General features: G+C 38.9%; 1 protein-coding gene across 1 annotated transcript in view; it reads left to right on the top strand.

Annotated features, from left to right (window-relative positions):
* LOC117561282 (zeta-sarcoglycan) overlaps positions 1-8,181 on the top strand; it is a 488,658-nt gene extending 480,477 nt beyond the window's left edge. Inside the window, exon 8 of the mRNA XM_034238581.1 lies at positions 5,585-8,181. Coding sequence (XP_034094472.1) covers positions 5,585-5,791 — 207 coding nt within the window. The 3' untranslated portion in view covers positions 5,792-8,181. The remainder of the gene's footprint in view (positions 1-5,584) is intronic.
* The last annotated feature ends 16,297 nt before the right edge of the window (positions 8,182-24,478 follow it).

Here is a 24,478-nt window from a genome sequence, read left to right as displayed (position 1 = left end):
TTGTGTTGGTGGAGTGGGTGCATATGTTCCATGTGTGAGTGCAGGGGGAGCAATAGAGAGAAAGGAAGTCAATGTGAGACGAGGCTAGGCAAGTTGTGTGTTTTTCTGTGTGCACAATTCTGTGTGTTATTGAGTGTGTGTGTGGTGCTGGTGAAATGTTACTATTATTGTCCTTCAATCTCTCTCTCTCTCTCCACTCTTCTCTCCATCCTCTCAGACAAAGACTTTGTTGACACTTTCTAGTCCACTTTGGTTCCAGGTCATTATAATTTTATGCTGGCCTGCCCCAAGTTTGTGCGGAAATTCTGATAGCATAAGCAACACATGCTGCTTTCTTTGTTAGGCAATCATAGCAAAGCAACTTGAATGTGGTTTCATTATGCTTAATACTTCAATTGTCCTTTGAGCCCATTATATTTTGTTTTCAATCAGAACACTAAAATTGATAGGGTACAGGAAACAGGAAATCCGTTTTCTGTTTGTCTTTTTCCTAGAAAAAGTGATTTGGTGAGAAATCTAATGCAAGCTGAAAACATTCATATCAAATTCAATCTGCTTCTATGACTATGACATTTGTATGTATGCTACATACAAATTTGAAAGCAGGCACACAAGTGCTTTCAAAACATTGGTTCTATTTATTTGCATCTTGTTGGAAAGTTTATTTACTTTTTTTGTTTAATGAACCAGGTGAAAGGGACTGTCATTTACTCCCCCAGAGTAAGCTAAAATCGGAATTTTCATCAGCAGACTCTTGGCAGGCCTAGCTATAAATATTCATTAAATGTTATAACTCTGAAAAGGGCAAAGCAAATAAACATTGCATTATACATTACAAAATTAAAAGCATTTTCCCCTTTAGCACTAACTGCCCTAGGACATGTTTGTACTGTGCTTCGGACATACGTCAGGGGAAAATGAAAAGAAAGCTGCCGTAAACGTGTTTGGGTATTTGTAACTAACGAAATATGTTACTGCAGACAAGTCAACTGCAGAACCTTTTTTGGATGTGTGCAGCTGCTTTAACCTTCAGTCACCTGTCTTCCTCCTAAGCTACTCCTCAACATCACATGCTCTTCCTCCTGATCTCCCCCCAAAGACACTTTAACCCTAGTATCCTCTTTGCTGTCTTTTTCCCTCCACCTCCCTTCCCCTTTTTTATCCCAAGAAAAGCTTGTCCTTTCATCGCAGCCTTCCCCTCCTCTCTGGCAGCATATTTGCCTCCCACGCTCTTTTGCCTGTTCCTCAGCTGTGCCAAAGGAAATCATCCATGAAAAATGTTTTGACCCTCCATAATTGCCGCTTCCTGCATGTTTCCCTTCTCCTTGACTCCAGAGCCACGTACTTGCTAAACTGATGTTGGATGAAGATGGGCTCAGACCCACATCCATTCTGCATGCACACACTGAGCCACCCACCAACACTTGTACATCTATGCAAAGGGACACACATCCTCGCTTTATATGTATACATGGAATGAACAATATAGACAACCCCAAAGCTCTGTAGTTAAGTGTTGTGGGACTGTTTGCCTGTAAGGTTCGGATTGAAATGCAATAATTTATGGGACCCAAATTATAATTTGTTCATATAGGTGTTCACTTTCATTTTGAACATTGCTCATATCTTTGTAAATGTGCATGCATTGCTACATGTATATTCATATATATCCTAACAATATCAAATTAAGAATTGCATAGGCCTACATTATCAACAGAATTATTACCTATTAATGTTGTAAATTGAAAAAAGTAAAACTACGCGGTTATTTTCAGGCAACATGATTACTTGTTTAAGTTTAGTATAACATAGTTTGGGCTAAAATCATTCAGTTTGTTGGGTTGTTATTTAAGTGAATGACGTACATTCAAAAATAATCTCGCTTTTTATTTTATTTGGATGTATGTGTTATCTTACAAAAAAACTACAATGCAGGTATTTTGCTTAATATGCAGAACATTGCCCTTAAAAAAATCCCTCCCTTATACATATTCACAAACACTGTTATATTCACAGAAGCATGTCTTCGACACACGTTCACATGTACAGACAAGAACAGGCTGACCTAACACCCTAATACACTTTCATTTAGGATGAATGTCAGCGCTGATCCCACTTTAAGCTACAACAAATGACTTCCAATCTCCTTCCTCTACTTCCATCCATCCGTCTACCTGTAGTATGTCTCCTCCACTGTCCATTGTGCCTGCTACATAGCATCCATATCTCTCTTTCATTCCACCTTCCTCTCACCTCTCACCCCTTGTCTCCTTTTTATTGATCCTGCTTTTTGTCTTTCATCCCTACCGACTAATGGCCTTCTCCTCTTTCCAGTCGCACTCTGCTTCCCTCATTGTTTGTCTCTCCATCCATCCATCCATCCCTACGGTCCTCCTTCTTTTCATTCTCATCTCTCCCTTCCTCTGTTCCCCTCCTCTCTCTTCCGTTGGTTTTTCATGATGCTACCAATGTTATGGAAGACAAACCAGTCATTTTAACGGCATTTCCTCACATAAACAGGCACCTATCTCCCCTCATTCTCCCATCCCGTCGCCATGCCAAAGTTAATTGTAGGTTTTCATTGCTATGGCAAGCAGGCTGTTAGAATAAGATTTGGGTTATGTTGTCAACCGTGACTGAGTCCTTTCCTCTGTAAGGCTATAACCTAACCCTGGCAGCTTTTATTGGGAAGCCAAAGGGAAGATGGCAGGTGTGCACCAGGGACCGGTTAAAGGCATACCATGACAGTTAGAGATGTGATGTGGTGTTTTCCTTTGCCCGGCACATGGGGTGTTAAGTGCACATATTAGTTTTTCACTAGTTCGTAAAGAGTCGTGTTGTCAGTGTTACTATGTCTTATTAAAACCAATGGGCATGGTGAGCTAATGAGATGGCTGTTTATAGCTTAAAAGAGGTTTGCTATTCTGCCACTTTGGTTCCTGTTGTTGTGTTTTTAATAACTTAAGAACTGGAATAACAGCTGTTTTCCCTAATACTATTTGGGAACATGACTATAAGGAAGAAAATGCAAGTAATAGTATGCAACTTGTTTATATCTAGAATACCTGAGCTGTGTGGAACAGTTGAACAGCCACATAATTGTTCCATTAAGGTCTGAACAATGATCTATAGGTATGGCATACAGTATAACAAACGTACAAAATAATTCTCAAATATTTTTTGACTCTTGGTCATGCCAACTTTCCACCTACTGTCTCTGTTTTTAAGATTTAGGAAACGTGAATATAAATGTGTATATACATTTTTGGACCATGTTGCTGAAAAATGTCAGCAGTTTTGTCAGTACATTAGTTAAAAAGATGGTAAAATGTATTATGAGGTCATTTTCTTTGTGTTGGTTTATTGTATTTACTATTTTGTGTCATAGAAATTGTGCTTTGGATGGGATGTATTACCTTCAGGGTGGTTGAATTATTTTGATACTGCATGCTGTGTTTGGTGACATCCTGTTTTGGGTGCATATGTAGACATTTAAATTCAAAACATATAGTCACCCCTCCCCCCATGTCTACCTCCTAACTTGCACAGTACAAATGATCATACCTTTAAACTCCAGGGAAAGATAGGTGTGAAACAGTCAATGAGTTAATCGCCTCAATGCCTCTCGACTAATATATTTAAAACACCTAGGACCCTTTAGGTTGCAAAATGTAAATGAATAATACAGTAGAGTTCTTGTAGAGTTTGAGTATATCACTAAGTGTAGACCTCCAGGCTATTATGACACCATCTTTAAAGCTGCCACAGTCTTTTACCTGCATATCTATCTCCATGTAAATGGATAATAGATGTGCTACTTTAAGCTACACAGACATTTAAAGCACACCCCTGCTCTGCTCCATCATGCAGAAATAGTGTGTGGGTGTGCGCATGTTTGTGGGTGTGTGTTGTTTATACAGCCCGAGATATGCCCCGTCAGCCAATGTGAAATCATTAGTTATACTAATTGGTTCCTAGCTGTTTGGGTATCTGAATCCCTCATTCCTCTCCTTTTATCTTTCATTCATCTTATCTCCCTCATTTTGTGGCCCCCATCTTCTCCCAACCACTTATAATGTGACATTTTCTCTCTGCCTTCCTTTCATCTGACTCCCTCTCATTCCCCTCTCTTCCTCTCTGTCTTTTTGCACTCATAGCTATTTTTGCGAGCACTTTTTCACTTCCCCTCTTTCTTTTTTTAAATGAAGAACATAAATGATGGGGATACAGATGTCTGCTGAGATTATCGCCCGGCCTCTGGGTGTGTATTACTGTGTGTCTGTAACAGAAAGAGGGGAGAGCTATGTTCCTTGAACACTGAAGATTGCAAGAGTAAATAAATAAGCAGGCACAGCAGTCAATAGAAACCAAGATTGTGTAATGATTCTCTTTAGAATCTCAGCTTGTATCAATCTGAAGATGAGAAGAGCTGAAGGAATGCAGGGAGAAGTAAGGGTCAGTCAATGAGGCCAGTGGGGGGGAGAGATGGTGGAGAGATCATTGGGAGTGGGAGGAAAAGTGAAGTGCTGGCCTTTGAAAAACAAGAAAATAACTTCTGCCTTTCCATTTATATCACAACATGTTCACTAGGTCCATAAATAACACTCACTCAGTGTCACTGATCTTGATTTATCTGAATATTAATAAGCTGCTTGATTTATTTAGAAGATTATTCTTGTCTTTTTGTTTTAAATGTAGCCAGATGTTTCTAGGAAAAATATCTAACAAAATGAATCAAGGAGCCAGTTGAGGTGGTTCGGGCACCTAGTTAGGATGCCACCTGGGCGCCTCCGTAGGGAGGTGTTCCAGGCACGTCCAGCTGGGAAGAGACCAAGGGGTAGACCTAGGACCAGGTGGAGGGGTTATATCTCTTCGCTGGCCTGGGAGCGCCTTGGGATCCCCCAGTCAGAGCTGGTTGATGTGGCCAGGGAAAAGAAAGTTTGGGGCTCTCTGCTGGAACTGCTACCCCCGCGACCCGACCATGGATAAGCGGGAGAAGATGGATGGATGGATGGAAATGAATCAGCTTTTTCTAATATGTTATTCTTTGACAGATGTTTACATAGAAATATGATACTGCAGCAAATTATCTGGTCTAAAAGATGGCTCTGTTTGTGTGAAGTTGTTTCTTGCTGCATGCTTTCCCTTGTGTATGTCTTTCCCCTTTTTATTTGTCTTCCCCTCACTCCTCTCCCACTGATTCACGTGCGTTTCTCTTCACCTACCTTGCCCTCTGCCTCGTTCACTCCCACTCTTTATCAAAAGAGACCCATTCTAAATAGAAATTCCCTTCCTGTCTCAGTAGATCTTTTGTGATGACAACCCTAGTCGACCACAGCGAGTATAGTCATCCCCTATGGCAATGTGCTCTCTCTCTTTTTTCAGACAACATCACTTTTTTTGTGTGTGTTATTTGAGGCACCAGGATTAATCATGTGAGCTCAGTCCCCTACAGCAGTATCATCAACGTCAGTGTGTCAACGTTTTATATTTATGATCTTCCTTTATTTATGTTTTTCTTTTTTTCTCCATCCATTGCTCTGAAATCAAAGGTTTCTTAATAATTTTTCTTTCATGTCCACAGATCTTTCTAGATGCCAACACCATCAAACTGGGCAACATCCCTCTCGGCAGCGCTGTTGACCCGCTGGAGGGAGCACCAGCAGGTACCACCTACACCAAACAGACTGTGTACGAGCTTTGTGCCTGCGCTAATGGCAAGCTCTATCTGTCCCCGGCTGAGAAAGGCTCTACCTGCCAAACAACCAGTAACTTTTGTCTCTGGAGCTGAGAGTGGGGTGTCGACAGACACCTCGGACACATGGACTATTAGAGTTTGAAGCTAATGCTAGCCAACTGACTGAATCAACATGAATTATGGCGCAGTGGGAAGCCAATGCCAGCTAACAGACCGAATCAAAATGGATTGTGGCATGGCGAGAAGTTCAGGTCTGTTAACCAGTTGAATTATATGGATTACAGCTTGGCAGGAAGCTAATGCTTGCTAACAGACCAAAAGAACATGGACTCTGGCTTAGTGTGAAGCTAATGCCAGCTAAAGGACTGAATCAACATGGACTACACCTTGGTGAAAGTTGCCAGCCCACCAACCTAAATATTACAGATTGGTCAGTTGCTAATGCTAGTCAAGTGGAGGAATGACTTGGCGGGAAGCAAAATCCAAGGTTAGCTGGTGGGTATGATGCTACTCATGGACATGGATGGACATTTTCACCCTGGGGCTCCAATTGGCTGTCTTTGCCATTGTTGAAATGCTGCCATGACGGTTTCTGAAAGTCACAAGGATGACATTTCGGGGTTTTCTGAGAACACGTAACTCTCTCACAAGAAAAGTGAGTTGTGTGTTTACCGTATAAACAAAAACGTCCTGGAAGTCATCCTGCTTCAGTTAAGATAAACAGATATGGTGATGGACTGCAAACTTGCCAGCAAGAATTGGACATGGACTCAGTTGGCTATCAGACATTGGTGTGGACCTTGTTTTAGCTAACAAATATATCAGAAATCGGTTTAGTCTAGTGGGAAGCTAAGGCTAGCTAACGGACCAATCTATACCAGAAAGGCCTTTCCCCTCCTTCCCCTCTAGTCTTTCAACCCAAATGTTGACGTGTGACCCTTCTGCATTAATCTTCACCTAATAGGAATATGCTCTTGGGCCCCACTTTTTTTATAGGTTTATTAATGCAAATAATTGTGCTTCAACCTTGCATTCATCAGGCTTTTTCCTCAATATATTTCATAATTTTTTACATTGAATTTTATTCTATTTTAGTTATCTTTTCTTCAGATCAAATATTGTACTTGTTATCTCTTTGAATACTGTTAGTTTATTTTCATTAATTATTTATCTTCCCATGTGTTGCTGCTGCTCTCCTTTATACCTCCTCCATGCTGTCAGTTTTGTTTTGTCTATGCACCTACATAAACTGGACTGGCAAAAGAAAACCTTATTTTGCCTTTCCACTCTCTCTGTCTGATAAAAAAAAAAGTATTTCTGCTCTTCTTCACAGGACTGGTTGAACTACTAACTATCAGTACCAGATTCAGGGTTTCTCTGGATGAATTTTACCTGGGCATACAATGCTTTTTGTTAGAGACAGAAACCAAATGGAATAAAACATTGTTACTAAAACTGTGGTATTGGTTAGGTGTTATAGCAGAACAACCGTTGTATGGTACGGGTCAAACCTCCGGTGAGGCAGAGGCAGCAGTAGGAAGACGGCTAGTCCAATTTTGATAGAGTTACAGAGCATAATACATATCTTCGGCCTGTGTTCCTTGGTCCTCAGACTTTTTCACTCATTCATCTGACTCTTGACATTTGGGCTTTCATGCCATCCCTCTTTCTTCTCAGTCATGTTGGTGTTCTGTGTCATCGAGAAACCTTTTTTTTTTTATTTGAACACACTCCTTTTTGTTCCCTTCTTTGGTTATACTGTATTGACTACCATTTTCTTCATTTACACTCTTTATCTTTGAACCTTGTCATTCATCTCTTACCCATCACTCACAAAATAACATGTTTTGATATTTTCAGCTCATCTCTTCGGTCCTTTATTGACTCTGATCTCTTTTTGCCAAACCAAACTCAAACTTCAGGAAAAATGTCCCTACAAAGTTTAGTTCAGCAACCTAAGCAAGAAAAGTCCAGAATGTCCAAAATATTATTTTGTGGGGTTACTTTTTGATATGTCAATTATTCTCAGACAGGTGGATCAGTGGGAATGGCCTCGAGCCGGCTAACCTAGAGTCCAACATCTGCGATGGCTGGAAATCAGCAAATTTGTGTGGCAGAAATCCCCCTGGAAGAAATTGTGGATGAGTTGGTTGTATGTGTATGAACTCAACTGGAAAAGGCCCTGAGGCATACTTTCTTTTTTTTTAAACAAGTGATACACAGGTGCCTTTGCTGCTGTTGGTAAAAGCACATCACAGTCTGAACGTTCACACTACCCTCAGTGGACCATCTGCGTGTCTCTGGAAAAACTATATATTTATCTATCTACTTATCTATCTATATGGTTTTCTGTCATTTCCTTCCCCTTTCTTCTGTTTTTGTAGAACTCTCGGTATATCCTGCAGAAAAAATAACAATTCAATCCTGGTTTAAAGTTTAATTTTCTGATGTGTTCCCTTGTGGTTTTATTCTTGATAATAAAAAAGCACAAATTATGCCATGTATATAACAATACCAATAAAATACAAAATAAAATAATATTGTTTTTAAAGAGAATCCCCGGACTCTTCAGTGTTGTGTATTGTAATTTTTGCTTGGATGTTTCTGTGTTCCCAAGAGAAATGTAATTGCTTCTTTGATGATCACAACCTAAATAACATTATATTTAACTGACAACTCAATATTATTTCTCATGTTTGAATTTGTTGAACAAATGAGAGACACAAAGGTTCTTAGTAATGAAGTGTACATTTGTGATTGTTTTTAGGTTTTCTGTCTGTTTGTACTAACCTTACGGTATGTTGTCTAATCTATGTGTGTCTGCTTGTCCCTTTCTGCTGAACACGATATAACAGGAACGCCTGGAGAGAATTGCTTCAAATGTGGCCTAAACGTCCAAACGGACTCAAGGATAATCTGATTAGACAGTGGTGGTAAAATGTTCCTGTAACCTCATGTTAGTCCCATTCTTGTGAATGCAATGTCTCAGAAATGTCTTCAAGGAATCTCATCAAAATTAGCTCACACGTCATTTGTAACTCTCCTTTGTAGCCTCTTCCTATACATTCAACTACAGTATACCATAGTATATGCGGCTCCATAAACACAAAGCGGCCTACAGAAACTGTAAACAACAATTGCTCTTAAAAGCCCCAAGTGCATGCACTGAATATCTTAACATAATACATAACTGATCTTTGACAGTCCTGTGAGTGAACAAAGATAACAAAGGTAAGTATACATCAAGACACAGTATATCAAAATGTTTTCAATGAATGTCATGTTTATCCATGAAAATGCAATTGCCTTATAAATTATGATCATTCTCTGAATAGGCCAATTTATTCCGATCAAAGTATCATTAGAAACAGGCTCCACCTCAGCTAATGCTTATGTTATTTTGGGCTGCAGCAGTTTTGATCCAAAGGGAAACCAAACAGTGATGATACAGCACACAACCCCCTTCCTCCTCTATCTCTGTTTTCATTAACTCCTCACACAGGACTTTTCTTCTCCTCACTTTGTTTATGTTATCTTAGCCTGCTTTCCGCTCCTTCTTGCCCCATTTTTTTTTTACATCAAATTCTAGATTTGTTTTTGTCTTTCTTCCCTGTCAAAAGATTGACGTGGTGGTTATGAAGTGATGCTTTAAAATATTTCTTACTTAGGAATAAAGTATGAAATGTAACATCTACACAGACATTTTGAATGTGCCCATTGACCCAAAGGCCTGTTAATATGAATCAGATAACTTTACAACTTTACAAAAGTGAGTGCCAACTATATTTCCAATAATTTACTATTTTAAGGTTAAGTTTCTACACTTTGCCAATTGTGGCCTCTTTATTCCTAAAAGGTTTCAGCTGTAATATAAAGGATTTTCTTTTTTTGATGAAGAAGAAGAAAGAATGTGTTGTCTTTAAGCATGGTTTGATTTGATACATGTGAAGTTTGCCTTTATATAGAGCTTTTGTGTTCATCAAATCAAACTTGGTATGCAAAGTAAAATCCTGAGTTAAAGTCAGTAATTACATCCAAACAAAAATAAACAATATGTTGCAGCGTCTGTCTGAATTTGAATATCCTTTAACATCCATATGTAGTTATAGTTTTGCATCGATGCTATTGTGATGTTGCCACTGTAATGCTTATTACTTGTGAGTAAAAGTCATTATTGTCTACTGACATGACATAAAGTAAAACCCATTTAATTCTCCTTGGACCTATAGAGAGCACTTGGAGCCATAATTGTATCCATGGACTCTAATTTGCGCTTTCAATCCTGTACATTTTAGAACCAATGAATTGGCAAATTGGATAAGAAACACAGCATCCATTTCTAATATCTTAAAGGTTTGTGCCGCAAAATCCATCGAGAGCCTATTCATCATGTCAGCTCAAACAAATGAGTCTGAACCTCTCTTAGGAGTTAGCAACAGGCAGCCTCATTTCTTGGCTAGGTGGACAATGAAGCTATAATGGTTATTAACATATACAAACTCTAAACCTTCTGTAGCAAGATTTTTTTCATAAAGGTTATTGAGTGAAAGGAAGGTTGGGAGTGAGGCAGCTAATGAGAATGTAGCTGCATCACAGACAGATTCAAATGTTGACGGCTAATTATTCTACGTTACCTTTACTGTATGTGATTCTGAAAACAGATACCTGAACAGGTTGAACTAAAAGTGCATAATCTGATAGCTGTTGGAAAACAATAATCTTTTTGATTTGGTTAGGTAGTTTGTTTGTCTCTTTGTCAGCAGGTTTGCAGAAAAAAACGATTGTATTATGGGCCAAGGAAGAACCCATTAGAGATTGGAGAGGACCCGAATGACAGGTTGGATATATATATATATATTAATTTTCCCTCATGGAAACAGCCTTTTTCGGATGTCTGTGCTCTCCGAGTGCCTGTAAAAACATACATCACCCGAGATAAAAACTAAAACAAATTAATGGTAATATAGAACTTGTTAAATGACTTGTGATAATTGTGTCATTTTAAGGGTTATTGTTTATCAGGGCCATGAAATACTATCCATCGAAATGACAAGTATATTTATGGGTTATTCATATGATTATTTTTAACATGGTACATATCTTTTCTTTTTTTTAAGAAAATGAAACAGCATAGCAATGTGATGAAATATGTTGTGACGCTAATCTCTTCACTCTACATACCAGCCTGTCCTCCTACAAAAAACGACCATATAGGCCGATTGTTTATGCCCTTATTACAACCCAGTCTCATGGCATTTCGTGTTCACCAACACGATTTTTTAATCTATTGATTCGTGTTCACCAACACGATTTTCCCCTTTTTTTCGTGTTGCACAGCACGATTTTAAAAGCAATGTATTTCTACTGGTAATGACGCTCATGGAAGCACGGCATTCGTTTGTGTCGGCTGCCCTTAAAGGCAATGTGAGCGTCCATTCTCATTGGATAACGGAGAATTGTACACCCGGAAGTAAGTATTCCCCTTACTGTCGATTGATTTTACAGTGATATCTGCACTACTCATCGACTAAAAAACACCAGATTATCCTTGTTAATTACACAACATTGATTGGTTTAAATTGTGTGCAATGCTTTTGTATTTTTCCCCTTCGATTCGGAGAAACAAATATTTTTTCGGAGTAAAGGATGGCAGAAGACACTACACTACCCAGAATCCCCAGCTATCGTTTAGGACTACACCATGTGCTCTGTTTGACAAACCCCGTGATAGTCCTCAAGCTCTGTGATTGGAGAGTGTGCTCCGAGGGTTACGCCATTCATTCCAATGGCTGGCGTCTATGTCACGTGATCTTCAAATTTCTCCCTGCAGAAAAAAAAAAACATGGCCGAACTTCGTTTTATTCTCGGTGGAAAATGCCTATTTTAAAGTTAGTTTGGCCATTCAAATGCGTTTTGATGTCATTTGATGCGAGAAATATGAGTTGTTATTTCAGATTATGTGTGCAGTGGATGTACATGATCTTTAGTTTGCTAGTTATTACGAAGTTTTCATTGTTACCAAGGTGGTTGCTAGGGACGCTGCTATCGATATTATTTCTGTTATGTTTTGTAACTGTTTAATGGTGTTATCTTTATTGCTACCCCCTTCCCCGTCAATGTATAGTGTTGGTCCACAGCGCAAACATATTAGTTTAACAAAATCCGCATCTAAAGTTAGCCTACGTTATTTTCCTCTGTGCAATTCCAGTCTCACATCTCACAGCACATCGTCTTTAACAAATAACGGAAACAGACCGAAAACATTTAAAAATAAATAAATACTTTATTCCGAGTGTGCTTGCTTTTCTCTTTGGAAGTCATCACATAACGGCATTGTAATACACGGTTCGGCTGCATTAAATATTACATATCTGCCGTAGTTCTGTATTTATAGAGCCCTGATGAGAAGACTTCTAGACAAACATGAGGAACTGAAAACGTGACGTGGATCATAAATATATCAGCCATTAAACAACATCTTACATTTATTTTCACACAATACGTCTCCTTGCAGTATCAACACTAATTCGGCTGACTTTTATATTTGATCCAATTGGTAGATAGGTTGTATTTACACCATAAAGGTGCACAGCTGATATAAAGGGACACCTAGTGGTTAAAGCATGTTATTGAATTTCATTATTTTTATTATTAGATATTAATAGGATCCCTATAAAGTATATTCATTACTCGTTATTCTCTACTAATAGTTAATTAAAAACTGTATATAATGACTATTTTGCACATCCCTTTCAAGATTTCAAGATTTTCTAAGGTTTATTGACATATCATATAGGCCCACACAACTATGGTGTAGTTATGCATTGAATGAAAAACTTGGGTCGCAGGTTCCTCAATAGTGCATTACAAGACATCTATCAATATTTGTGCATACCTCCAGCAATGTTAACTATGTTGAAGCACTTATTTTAACTTATATTATACATAATGTATTATACTCTTATAAGATGTATGTAGATATTTCATCTCCGGCCTTGTCAGGTATTGAACAATCAATAAATAAAGAACATAGAATTGTTAAATATAAAACACAGAATTTGTGTGATTATACTAAATGATTTACAAATAAACACCACTGCATACAACTGTTACACATGCTGATGTAACGCAAATGTTCCAACTTGGGATCAATAAAGTATATCTTATCTTAAGCTGATCGATGGCTACTGCCATATTTGCAAAATGTGCCTCTGAACCTTGACAAGTGCATGTTTCAGGCTTATCAATTAATGTAATGTAATGTTATCAATTAACAACAGGGGTCACAAACATAAGACCAGCTGTTAAATAAAGCTCTTCTGACCTTAGCTGGCATGTGTGTATATATATATTAATGCTGCCCATTATGGGCACAAGCAATTTTCACCCATTTATTAATTATATGTTTTAAATTTGAGTGTTTCCTACCCCCTAAACCTCCAGGGATGTACACAGTTCAATACTGGCAACTTCTTATTATGGGAAATACGAAAACGTCTTTTAAAACTACAACTCCCAGTAGAGACGTGCCATAGATAAAGAACATGTTGCGAAACAGAATAGCCAGCATGTGTAGTTCTGGGGACGAGGAGGGGGAGGGGGGGACGCGGTGGACCCGTTCAAATCCAGTTTTGGACAGTCTGCCGCTGTTCGAGGCTCGGCGTAACCCTCGGAGCACACTCTCCAATCACAGAGCTTGTGGACTATCACGGGGTTTGTCAAACAGAGCACATGGTGTAGTCCAAACGATAGCTGGGGATTCTGGGTAGTGTAGTGTCTTCTGCTATCCTTTACTCCGAAAACATATTTGTTTCTCCGAATCGAAGGGGAAAAATACAAAAGCATTGCACACAATTTAAACCAATCAATGTTGTGTAATTAACAAGGATAATCTGGTGTTTTGTAGTCGATGAGTAGTGCATATATCACTGTAAAATCAATCGACAGTAAGGGGAATACTTACTTCCGGGTGTACAATTCTCCGTTATCCAATGAGAATGGACGCTCACATTGCCTTTAAGGGCAGCCGACACAAACGAATGCCGTGCTTCCATGAGCGTCATTACCAGTAGAAATACATTGCTTTTAAAATCGTGCTGTGCAACACGAAAAAAAGGGGAAAATCGTGTTAGTGAACACGGATCAATAGATTAAAAATCGTGTTGGTGAACACGAAATACCATGAGACTGGGTTTCTTATTACGACCCAGAGACACGTTTTAAAGTGTATGTTGTTTCTTACACGACCACTAGAGGTGCTCTAGTGGTCGTAAGAAACAACATGCTCCCGGCCCGTTCATTGCAAACTCTACGGAAGGACGTTTATTAACAAATAACCCTCTCTGGAAAATCCTAAATTGTGGAATAGTTTGGCCATTAAAATGCTTTTTGATTCGATTTCTGGCGAGAAGTGTATATTGTACTCTTAGAATCCATGTCCAGTCAATGTGTAGGATCTATAGTTTGATAGATATTACGAAGATGATTTGAGGTCTCGCCAGGATAACGTGTATGCAGCTTCCATGTAAAGTTAGCGTGGGTGAAAACAGATTTTCCGATCTTGAAGTTTTCATAATAAAACCGGATATATTCCCCTCACTGCCAAATGATTACACAGTGATATCTGAATTACTCATCCACTAAAAAACATCAGTTTATCCTTGTTAATTACACAATATTGATTGGTTTAAATTGTGTACAATGCTTTTATGTTTTTAATCTTCGATTGAGAGAAACAAATAGTTTTTCGGAATTTAGACACTACAGTTTCCGAAGACACTACACTACCCACAATCCCCAGCTATCGTTTGGGACTACAACATCCGCCTTGCTTTACAAACCCTGTGATTAGTCATCAAGCCCTGTGATTGGATGTTGGAGTGGCAGTGCAACAAGGTTACGCTGAGCGTCAAACAGCTCTTTGAAATGGAATGGAACCACGGCAGACTTTCCAAAACTGGAATTGGACGGGTCCAGCCCAGTGGACGTCCTGCACTAAACTGTTTTATTGTAGAGATCACTACAGTATCTTCTTGATATTTTCAATTTTGTATGTAGGCTACTCTTAATATTTAAATGTTTTCATCAAATAAAACGTATTCAACAACAACATTCAATAAAGTGCTTTAACCACTAGGCGGTGCGGGTTAAAAAACCAGTGGTGTAGTTAATAAAACATAATAATATCAAATATAATATTAACAGACTATTAACTTTATTGTGAAATTAAAACAGAACGGCAAAGGAAAATACAGTTTCAGTCTCTCGATTTGAAGCTTATGCATTGTACCATGAACCTGTATAGATCTGTAACAGTCAACTGCATGAGGAGTTGGAAAGGTAGTTCAATAAATAATATCTTTAAAAACTATAAAAAAATCCCTTTCTATCAGCTGTGCACCGTTATGGTGTAAATATAACCTATCTACCAATTGGATCAAATATAAAAGTCAGCCGAATTAGTGTTGATACTGCAAGGAGAAGTATTGTGTGAAAAGAAATGGAAGATGTTGTTTAATTGCTAATATATTTATGATCCACGTCACGTATTCAGTTTTGGCGGCATTTCTTACATTTTGTGAAAAGGTCTTCTAATCAGGGATCTATAAATAAATATCTACGGCAGATATGTAATATTTAATGCAGCCGAACCGTGTATTAGACACGAACAATAGATCCTACATATCGACTAGACGTTGATTCTAATAGTACAATATACACTTCTCTCTAGAAATCTAATCAAAAAGCATTTTAATGGCCAAACTATCCTACAATTTAGGATTTTACAGAGAGGGTTATTTGTGAATAAACGACCATCTGTAACGTTTGCATTCAACGGGAGCACTAGAGGGCGAAAACTTTAAAACGTAATTATAGGACGTATTAAGTGCTTGAACAAACGACATATTTGGTCGTAATAAGGGCCTGAACAATTGGCCTATTTGGTCGTATGAGTTGGAGGACTTGTTGCTACATACACATAAATAGTGGAGCAGCCAGAATCATCTCCATACATTGTCAGTGGATATAAGCAATGTGAGAAAAGGCTCTGTGTCCTCAGACCCTTGCAGCAAATAAGACAAGAGGTTAAAACGAGTTCCATTTGTAAGGGGCTGAGAGGCAGGGTAGTGGGAGGCACCTATATTCCCAACAGGTGGCTCCACCCTCTTCCAATTAGCAGTATTGGGAGCAGGTGTGGAGACATCACACATGGTGCTAATCACTCCCTCAAGGGAGACAAAGCACACAGAGTTGCTCAGTTGTGTGTGGCACATGGAGGGAGCAGGAGGCTCCCAGTGTATGGAAACGTTTTTTGTAAGCTGGTAAGTCGGTTAGCGGCCTGCTACGTTAGCCTTTGTTTAATGGAAGGTATTTTTGGAGTTTGATAGCAATAAAGCCTTTTTTGGATTTGAACACTGCCTCTGTCGTGATTGCTGCACTACCACTTTCCTCTTTATCTGCCCAGTCCTGTTACACATTGAAGAGAAAGGCGTGTCAGAAGGAAGTCCCACAGCCAACAGGATTAAGAGCCAGGAACAGGGGGATTGTATATTACAATTACCGGAATTCATATTGTACATTTTAAATTGTTAGTTCTGTTTTATTGATACACATATACTGTATACTGAAGTTTTTTTCGGAAAAATTAGAACTTGATCTCAATTAAATATAGGATGGAAAAAAAGGTATGGGCTGTTGCCACCTTTTCTGAATCCATAAAGCCTTGGCCTTGATGTGACTTACTGCTGTTATTGTGAGCAACAACTAGGAGGATATACCGCGCAAATGAGACATTATTGATAATTAGCCATATTGTTCTTGTACTTGCAGTATAGGCGTGGTTGCCTCGTTGGGTTACAGTGTCAAATGGCAGCATTCACATGAGCTGCCCTGACAAACCTTTCATTATCTATGACACCACTACACACCAAACACACAAGATCAGAGGCCCCATTGTCAGTGGATGATAAAATGTGTATTTGTAGGACAAGCACTGTCAAGCCTGCAGAGGATGGAGATAATATTCTCTCATTTCCTCCTTGCTTGTTGATACACATTACCGAGGAGAGCAGAATGGTTTGGTTAATCGCTACGTATATGAGAGAATCAAGCAGACAGCAGGTGAAAATGGAAATAAAATAAATGATGCTGCAGAGGTGATAAGACATTTCCATGAATGGCCAACACATTTTGGTCATTCGTAAAGAGAGGCACAGTTTTGAAGTGGGAGGACTGAATTACCAGGAAGCGTTGTGAGTGGTGGCATCAGTCTTTAAATGTGTGCTTGGACAATTTCACAAACAAACCACTAAGGCCTGGTAATGTTCCTCTATGCAGCCTGTCCTCCTACAAAAAACGACCAAATAGGTTGATTGTTCAGCAGCTCATTACGACCCATAGTCACGTTTTAAAGTGTAGCACCTCTAGTGGTCGTGTAAGAAACAACATGCTCCCGTTGATTACAAACTCTCCGGAGGGTCGTTTATTCAGAATAAGTTAACCCTCTCTGAAAAATCCTAAATTGTGGAATAGTTTGGCCATTCAAATGCTTTTTTATTAGATTTCTAGCGAGAAGTGTATATTGTACGTTTATAATCTATGTCCAGTCGATGTGTAGGATCTATAGTTTGATAGTCATTACGAAGATGATTTGAGGTCTCGCCAGGAGAACGTGTGTTCTACGTCTTTCCGCGGCGTCCGTGTAAAGTTGGCGTCAACCCTCACGGGGTGAAAACAGTATTTCCGGTCTCGAAGTTTTCATAATAAAACCGGAAGTATTCCCCTCACTGTCAAATGATTACACAGTGATATCTGCATTATTCATCCACTAAAAAAAACAATCAGTTTATCCTTGTTAATTACACAATATTGATTGGTTTAAATTGTGTACAATGCTTTTGTGTTAAAAACCTTCGATTCGGAGAAACAAATTGTTTTTTCGGAGTTTAGACACTACAGAGTTTCCGAAGACACTACACTACCCAGAATCCTCAGCTATCGTTTGGGACTACAACATCCACTTTCCTTTACAAACCCCGTGATTAGTGCTCAAGCTCTGTGATTGGATGTTGGAGTGGCAGTGCGACAAGGTTACGCCGAGCTTCAAACAGCACTTTGAAATGGAATGTAACCACGGCAGACTTTCCAAAACTGGACGTGAACGGGTACAGAGGCACATTTTGCAAATATGGCAGTAGCCATCGATCATCTTAAGATAAGATAAGATATACTTTATTGATCCCAAGTTGGGAAATGTACTACTTTGTTTTACTCCACCACAATTCAGAGGTTAACCTGGTATTTTTACTCCACTACATTTATTTTAGTTACTTTGCAGATTCTGATTAATTATGTGAAATATAAACAACCCTTAAAGGTGGGGTAGGTAAGTTTGAGAAACCGGCTCGAGATACACTTTTTGTTATATTCCATGGAATGCACTTAAGTGCTTTGAAAAATTCATAAAAAAACGTCATCTGTGGAAGCCGTGGTGCTGTAAAAAGCACGACCAATCATTTTAGCCGGCCCGGCTAAAGTAACTGGATGGCCTACCTGCCTGTCAGCCTTCCATCGGTGCACAAACTTATCTTGTGCCCTCATTGGTCATGTGCGCGTTCGTGTGTGTTGGAGGAGGGGCTCTGTAAGGAAGTGGCAGATTTTTCTGCAACTGATTTTTTTCAATTAATAAGGGCTTGAACAATCGACCTATTTGGTCGTATGAGTTGGAGGACTTGTTGCTCTATGAGGTGTGAACACACTACCTCAACAGCGTTTTTTTTTTTCTTACAGTCCTGCATGATTTAATGTTTGATTGACCTTGTTTGATGTTAGCAAGTGAGTATTTTCAAATTCTAGCGCGCTCGAGCTGGTTTCTCCAAAATTACCTACCCCACCTTTAAATCAGACTTTAGTTACACCTGAGTAAAATTCAGGGAAGGTGATTGTCAAGTGCCAAAATAAACTATGCAATATATTAGACATTAAGTACTTTGTCAGATTTAATATGTATCTGTTGATACCCCCAACGTTTTTGTCTTATTCAAAAGAAGACCTTAACTTAAAGTATTCTTTAATGTTTGAATAAAGCCTTATTAGTTTGTCTGTTTTGCACATCCTCCTATTAATATCTTTGGACCTCCTGCTCTAAACTGTTTTATTTGTAGAGATCACTACAGTATCTTCTTGATATTTTCTATTCTATATTTCTATCATTGACCTTTTACTTTCCCCCTATATTGTATGTCAACCCAGTCTCATGGCATTTCGTGTTCACCAACACGATTTTTAATCTATTGATTCGTGTTCACCAACACGATTTCCCCCTTTTTTTCATGTTGCACAGCACGATTTTAAAAGCAATGTATTTCTACTGGTAATGACGCTCATGGAAGCACGGCATTCATTTGTGTCGGCTGCCCTTAAAGCATAGACTGTATATATAAATGGACGTAGGGTCCGTGACGTCACCCATAGGATTCTGCAGAGTTGCCGTGAAGCCCTTAGTAGGCGGAGTCGGCCACTAACGGCTCGACAGTGACGCCAGAGTTCAACTCCCGCCTTCCCCAGCCTGCTCCAAATAAGGGCAAAGAGGCGGAGCCGAGGCGGGACCTGCTGCCACCGAGCTGGAAGTTCCAGAGCTAGCTGAAGCTACCAAGCTAAGCTAACATGCTCCCCATCTGCACGCTGCCGTCGCATTTTACGTTTCTAAGGTAAGTGGACATGAAACTATTCAGCAAAACTATAAATAATAATCTAAGTTATTGAGTTTTTAGCATAATACTTCAGAATCTTAAAACCCCTTAACGTTTGTATGCAATTGTGCTAAATTCAACACTGGAATCAAGCAAATATTAATATGTTTGCATGACATTAGTTATTTATATTTTGATATCACTTAACTATACGTTTAATACATTTAAGTCAAGCTAAGGTACATGTGATGGTAGCTAGTTAGCGCTCTTACCTGTGAGGCCTCCTCCAAACAGCATAATAACCAGACTATCATTAAAACTAAGTACCAGTTATAGATCCTTGACTTTAGACAAACAATTCAAAAGACAAAATGTATTTAAAGACCAATCTTTATTTGAATGTGCCTCTTAACCTGAGATATTAGTTATACAGTAATAGTATTGACAATCTAACAAAACTGAGCAACTCAACAGTCAACTTTATGTTTCTTATTGTCTAAAGCATTTATTATTTTCATTTTCCCAATCTCATATTCAGTGTGGACGGATTGAGACAGTCTGGTGTCCAGAGAGCTGCAGAGACTTCAGGGAGAAACCTATCTGTGTGATGGACGTCCTGTCTGTTGGTTTGGAGAGGACTGAGGGTCTTTCCTCTGCGAGGAGGACCAGGGCTGATGAAGGAGCCCATGCTGGGCAAAGCTGATACCAACTGCACAGGCCTAGTCGGTCACTTTATTTGACTAAATGTGTTTAATACATTTAATAGGTTTACACCTTCTGTCCATATGTGCTTTTTATTTAAAACATTTGATTAACTTTTGGTTCACATTTCAATAAATTGTATTTGTATTTGCACTCCTTTTGTCCATTATTCTTACTGAAAATGTTAGATTACACATTCACATCTGACTGAAGATTGGCCCCATTTATTTGTGACGTTGCAAAACAAGGTACATGTTGTGAAGCTCATAAAGTGAGGCAAATAGAAATAATCAGCTGATGGAGTGTAGATGTGGAAATAGCTGCATTCGATCAGCTGACTGTTTTTACAATAAAAGTAGTTTCTTAGTGAATGTCCTGTACTGGTCTTAAAATCTCATAACATCAGCTTTTAATGTTCCTCTTGGATGTTCTTCTTGACCCTCAGAGAAGGAGAAAATGTCCTGTCTTTCAGGCATGTCCTTTCCTAACAAAAATGACAGGAAACATAAAACATATTATTGCAGAACAAGTGTGTTATTTATGAAAGTGGTGTGTTTGTGTGTTTAGGGGCTGTAGATATAATTATTTTGTAATTGTAATGTTTTTTTTTTATTTCAACAATGAGCTACAAAGACAATCAGATTATGAATGAACAGTATGAAGTTCATCAACATTGAAATATATGTTATTATCAAAATAATATTGAACTGTTATCAAAACGTAGTGCAACTGTAGAAGCTTGCTCTGTTGTCTCACTGAAAGAATAACTTTTACCACGTTTTTTCAGACAATATTGAGAGATAAATAGTAGCAGTTCTCACTATGTGTTAAATATCTTTGCCTTCAATACATTATTACATTACATTACATTGCATTTAGCTGACGCTTTTATCCAAAGCGACTTACAATAAGTGCGTTCGTCCAACAAAATACAACTTGAAGAAAACAGAATCATAAAAGTACATCAGGTTTCATAGAACAAAAACATTTCAAGTGCTACTCAACTGGCTTTAGAAAAGCCAGTCCTTTATTTATTAGTATTCAAGTCAATACTTCATTCATTTAAACCAATATCTTTCTTGATTCTTTGTACAGTATGAAAAAAAGAGTCTTTGTACCTGTGCTGAAGTTCACTGCTGTGAGGAGTCCAGTTCTGTCTCTCACTCTCTGGTCCAGCCTGTCTGCATCACCTGGACACCTTAAACAAACAGATATATATATATGTAAAGTACCATGTGTACAAACAATATAACTGATTCTCTTCTGTTGAACATGTTGGATTGTGTATTGTCCGAGTCAGGGTCCTTTTTATTTTACTGTAACTTTGGAAGTTGTGTTACCAATGCTTACTGTTTATTTGATACCCATTTGGTAATGAAATTAATAAAAACAACAAGGTTTGGGTTCGTTCTTCAGATGACTGTGACGTTAACGTGTAAGCTCAATAATGCTCCAGCTCAACCAACCATATTGTAATATCTAACTAATCATCTTGAAATATGACATTAATAATTGTAATATACACACATCTTATTGTGAGGTTGATTTCACATACACTACTTCGACGTTAGCTTGTCTACATACTTGAGCATAGCCAATTTAAATTAACCTTAGCGATGCATACAGTTCTACCTACATAATAAAATATCTCTCTAAGTTACAAGGATGACCTTATTTTATCAACCTCAAGCAGAAGCCGTTTGTTCTACAGTATTATCCCACTTAACGCTTAACACTTGTCTATTTCGTTCTAACCTTTATATACAGTCTATGATTTTAACTTGTAGGCTACGATTAGCATCGTTAGCACCGATGTAGCTACCACTCGCCAACTAAACCAAGCCTTAACATTCATTACGTAGCCGATTAAAATCATTAACACATAAATAAGTACTCGAATTTCACTTACCGCAAAACCGCATTCATGCACCGTCTGTTTTAACCGCAGAGCGAGTCACAATAGTCCGATATATAAGCATGAAGAACAAACAACCACGGCCGGCTTCAAGTTGTGTTCCCTGGATGAACTGAGCAGGCAGAGTCCCTGTAGCTTCACGGAGCAGGTAGCAGAGAGACAAGAAGCTAGCAGCAGCAGTCACTTGACAGAGCCGTCACTCAATGTGACCACGCCCTAATTTATGCAAAAACGTTAAGACCTAATATAAATAAAAGGGTCGTGTTAGAAAACAATTCACTCACAGATCCATAATCATGAAGGTTGAACCTAACTATATTCATAATAATATTTATTGCATCCATGGGTAGAAACATGTTTTTTTCTGCTGTAAAGTTGGGCATTTTAACATGGGGGTCTATGGAAATTGCTCCTTTCTGCAGTCAGTCCCTATCGGCCAATATATGAACTGCAGTGTGTGGCACTTCCGTATTGGCGTCCCGGCTCTTCCCCAGAGTTTGCCGCTTGCCTTAAAGGCAATGTGAGCGTCCATTCTCATTGGATAACGGATAATTGTACACCCGGAAGTAAGTATTCCCCTTACTGTCGATTGATTTTACAGTGATATCTGCACTACTCATCGACTAAAAAACACCATATTATCCTTGTTAATTACACAACATTGATTGGTTTAAATTGTGTGCAATGCTTTTGTATTTTTCCCCTTCGATTCGGAGAAACAAATATGTTTTCGGAGTAAAGGATAGCAGAAGACACTACACTACCCAGAATCCCCAGCTATCGTTTGGACTACACCATGTGCTCTGTTTGACAAACCCCGTGATAGTCCACAAGCTCTGTGATTGGAGAGTGTGCTCCGGTTACGCCGAGCCTCGAACAGCGGCAGACTGTCCAAAACTGGATTTGAACGGGTCCACCGCGTCCCCCCCTCCCCCACCTCGTCCCCAGAACTACACATGCTGGCTATTCTGTTTCGCAACATGTTCTTTATCTATGGCACGTCTCTACTGGGAGTTGTAGTTTTAAAAGACGTTTTCGTATTTCCCATAATAAGAAGTTGCCAGTATTGAACTGTGTACATCCCTGGAGGTTTAGGGGGTATGAAACACTCAAATTTAAAACATATAATTAATAAATGGGTGAAAATTGCTTGTGCCCATAATGGGCAGCATTAATATATATACACACATGCCAGCTAAGGTCAGCAGAGCTTTATTTAACAGCTGGTCTTATGTTTGTGACCCCTGTTGTTAATTGATAACATTACATTACATTAATTGATAAGCCTGAAACATGCACTTGTCAAGGTTCAGAGGCACATTTTGCAAATATGGCAGTAGCCATCGATCAGCTTAAGATAAGATATACTTTATTGATCCCAAGTTGGAACATTTGCGTTACATCAGCATGTGTAACAGTTGTATGCAGTGGTGTTTATTTGTAAATCATTTAGTATAATCACACAAATTCTGTGTTTTATATTTAACAATTCTGTGTTCTTTATTGATTGATTGTTCAATACCTGACAAGGCCGGAGATGAAATACATACATCTTATAAGAGTATAATACATTATGTATAATATCAGTTAAAATAAGTGCTTCAACATAGTTAACATTTCTGGAGGTATGCACAAATATTGATAGATGTCTTGTAATGCACTATTGAGGAACCTGCGACCCAAGTTTTTCATTCAATGCATAACTACACCATAGTTGTGTGGGCCTATATGATATGTCAATAAACCTTAGAAAATCTTGAAATCTTGAAAGGGATGTGCAAAATAGTCATTATATACAGTCTTTAATTAACGATTAGTAGAGAATAACGAGTAATGAATATACTTTATAGGGATCCTATTAATATCTAATAATAAAAATAATGAAATTCAATAACCTGCTTTAACCACTAGGTGTCCCTTTATATCAGCTGTGCACCTTTATGGTGTAAATACAACCTATCTACCAATTGGATCAAATATAAAAGTCAGCCGAATTAGTGTTGATACTGCAAGGAGACGTATTGTGTGAAAAGAAATGTAAGATGGAGACACTTGGAGGGGCGTGATTGGGAGGAACGGCCCCCCTGATCTGAACCGGAGTGGTGGTTTGTTACTGGACTTCTGTGCTAGTCATGGATTGGCCATAACAAACACCATGTTCGAACATAAGGATGCTCATAAGTGTACGTGGTACCAGAGCACCCTAGGCAGAAGGTCCATGATCGATTTCGTTATCGTATCATCGGACCTGAGGCCGTATGTTTTGGACACTCGGGTAAAGAGAGGGGCGGAGTTGTCAACTGATCACCATCTGGTGGTGAGTTGGGTCGAGTGGCGGGGGAAGCCTCTGGATAGACCTGGTAAGCCCAAACGTGTAGTTCGGGTGAACTGGGAACGTCTGGAGGAGGCCCAAGTTCAGGAGGCCTTCAACTCACACCTCCGGCGGAGCTTTTCGGGCATTCCTGTGGAGGT

The sequence above is a fragment of the Gymnodraco acuticeps genome, unplaced genomic scaffold (assembly GCF_902827175.1).
Source record: "Gymnodraco acuticeps unplaced genomic scaffold, fGymAcu1.1, whole genome shotgun sequence".
NCBI classification, from domain to species: Eukaryota; Metazoa; Chordata; class Actinopteri; order Perciformes; family Bathydraconidae; genus Gymnodraco; species Gymnodraco acuticeps.
This window is presented reverse-complemented; position numbering and strand designations above follow the sequence as displayed.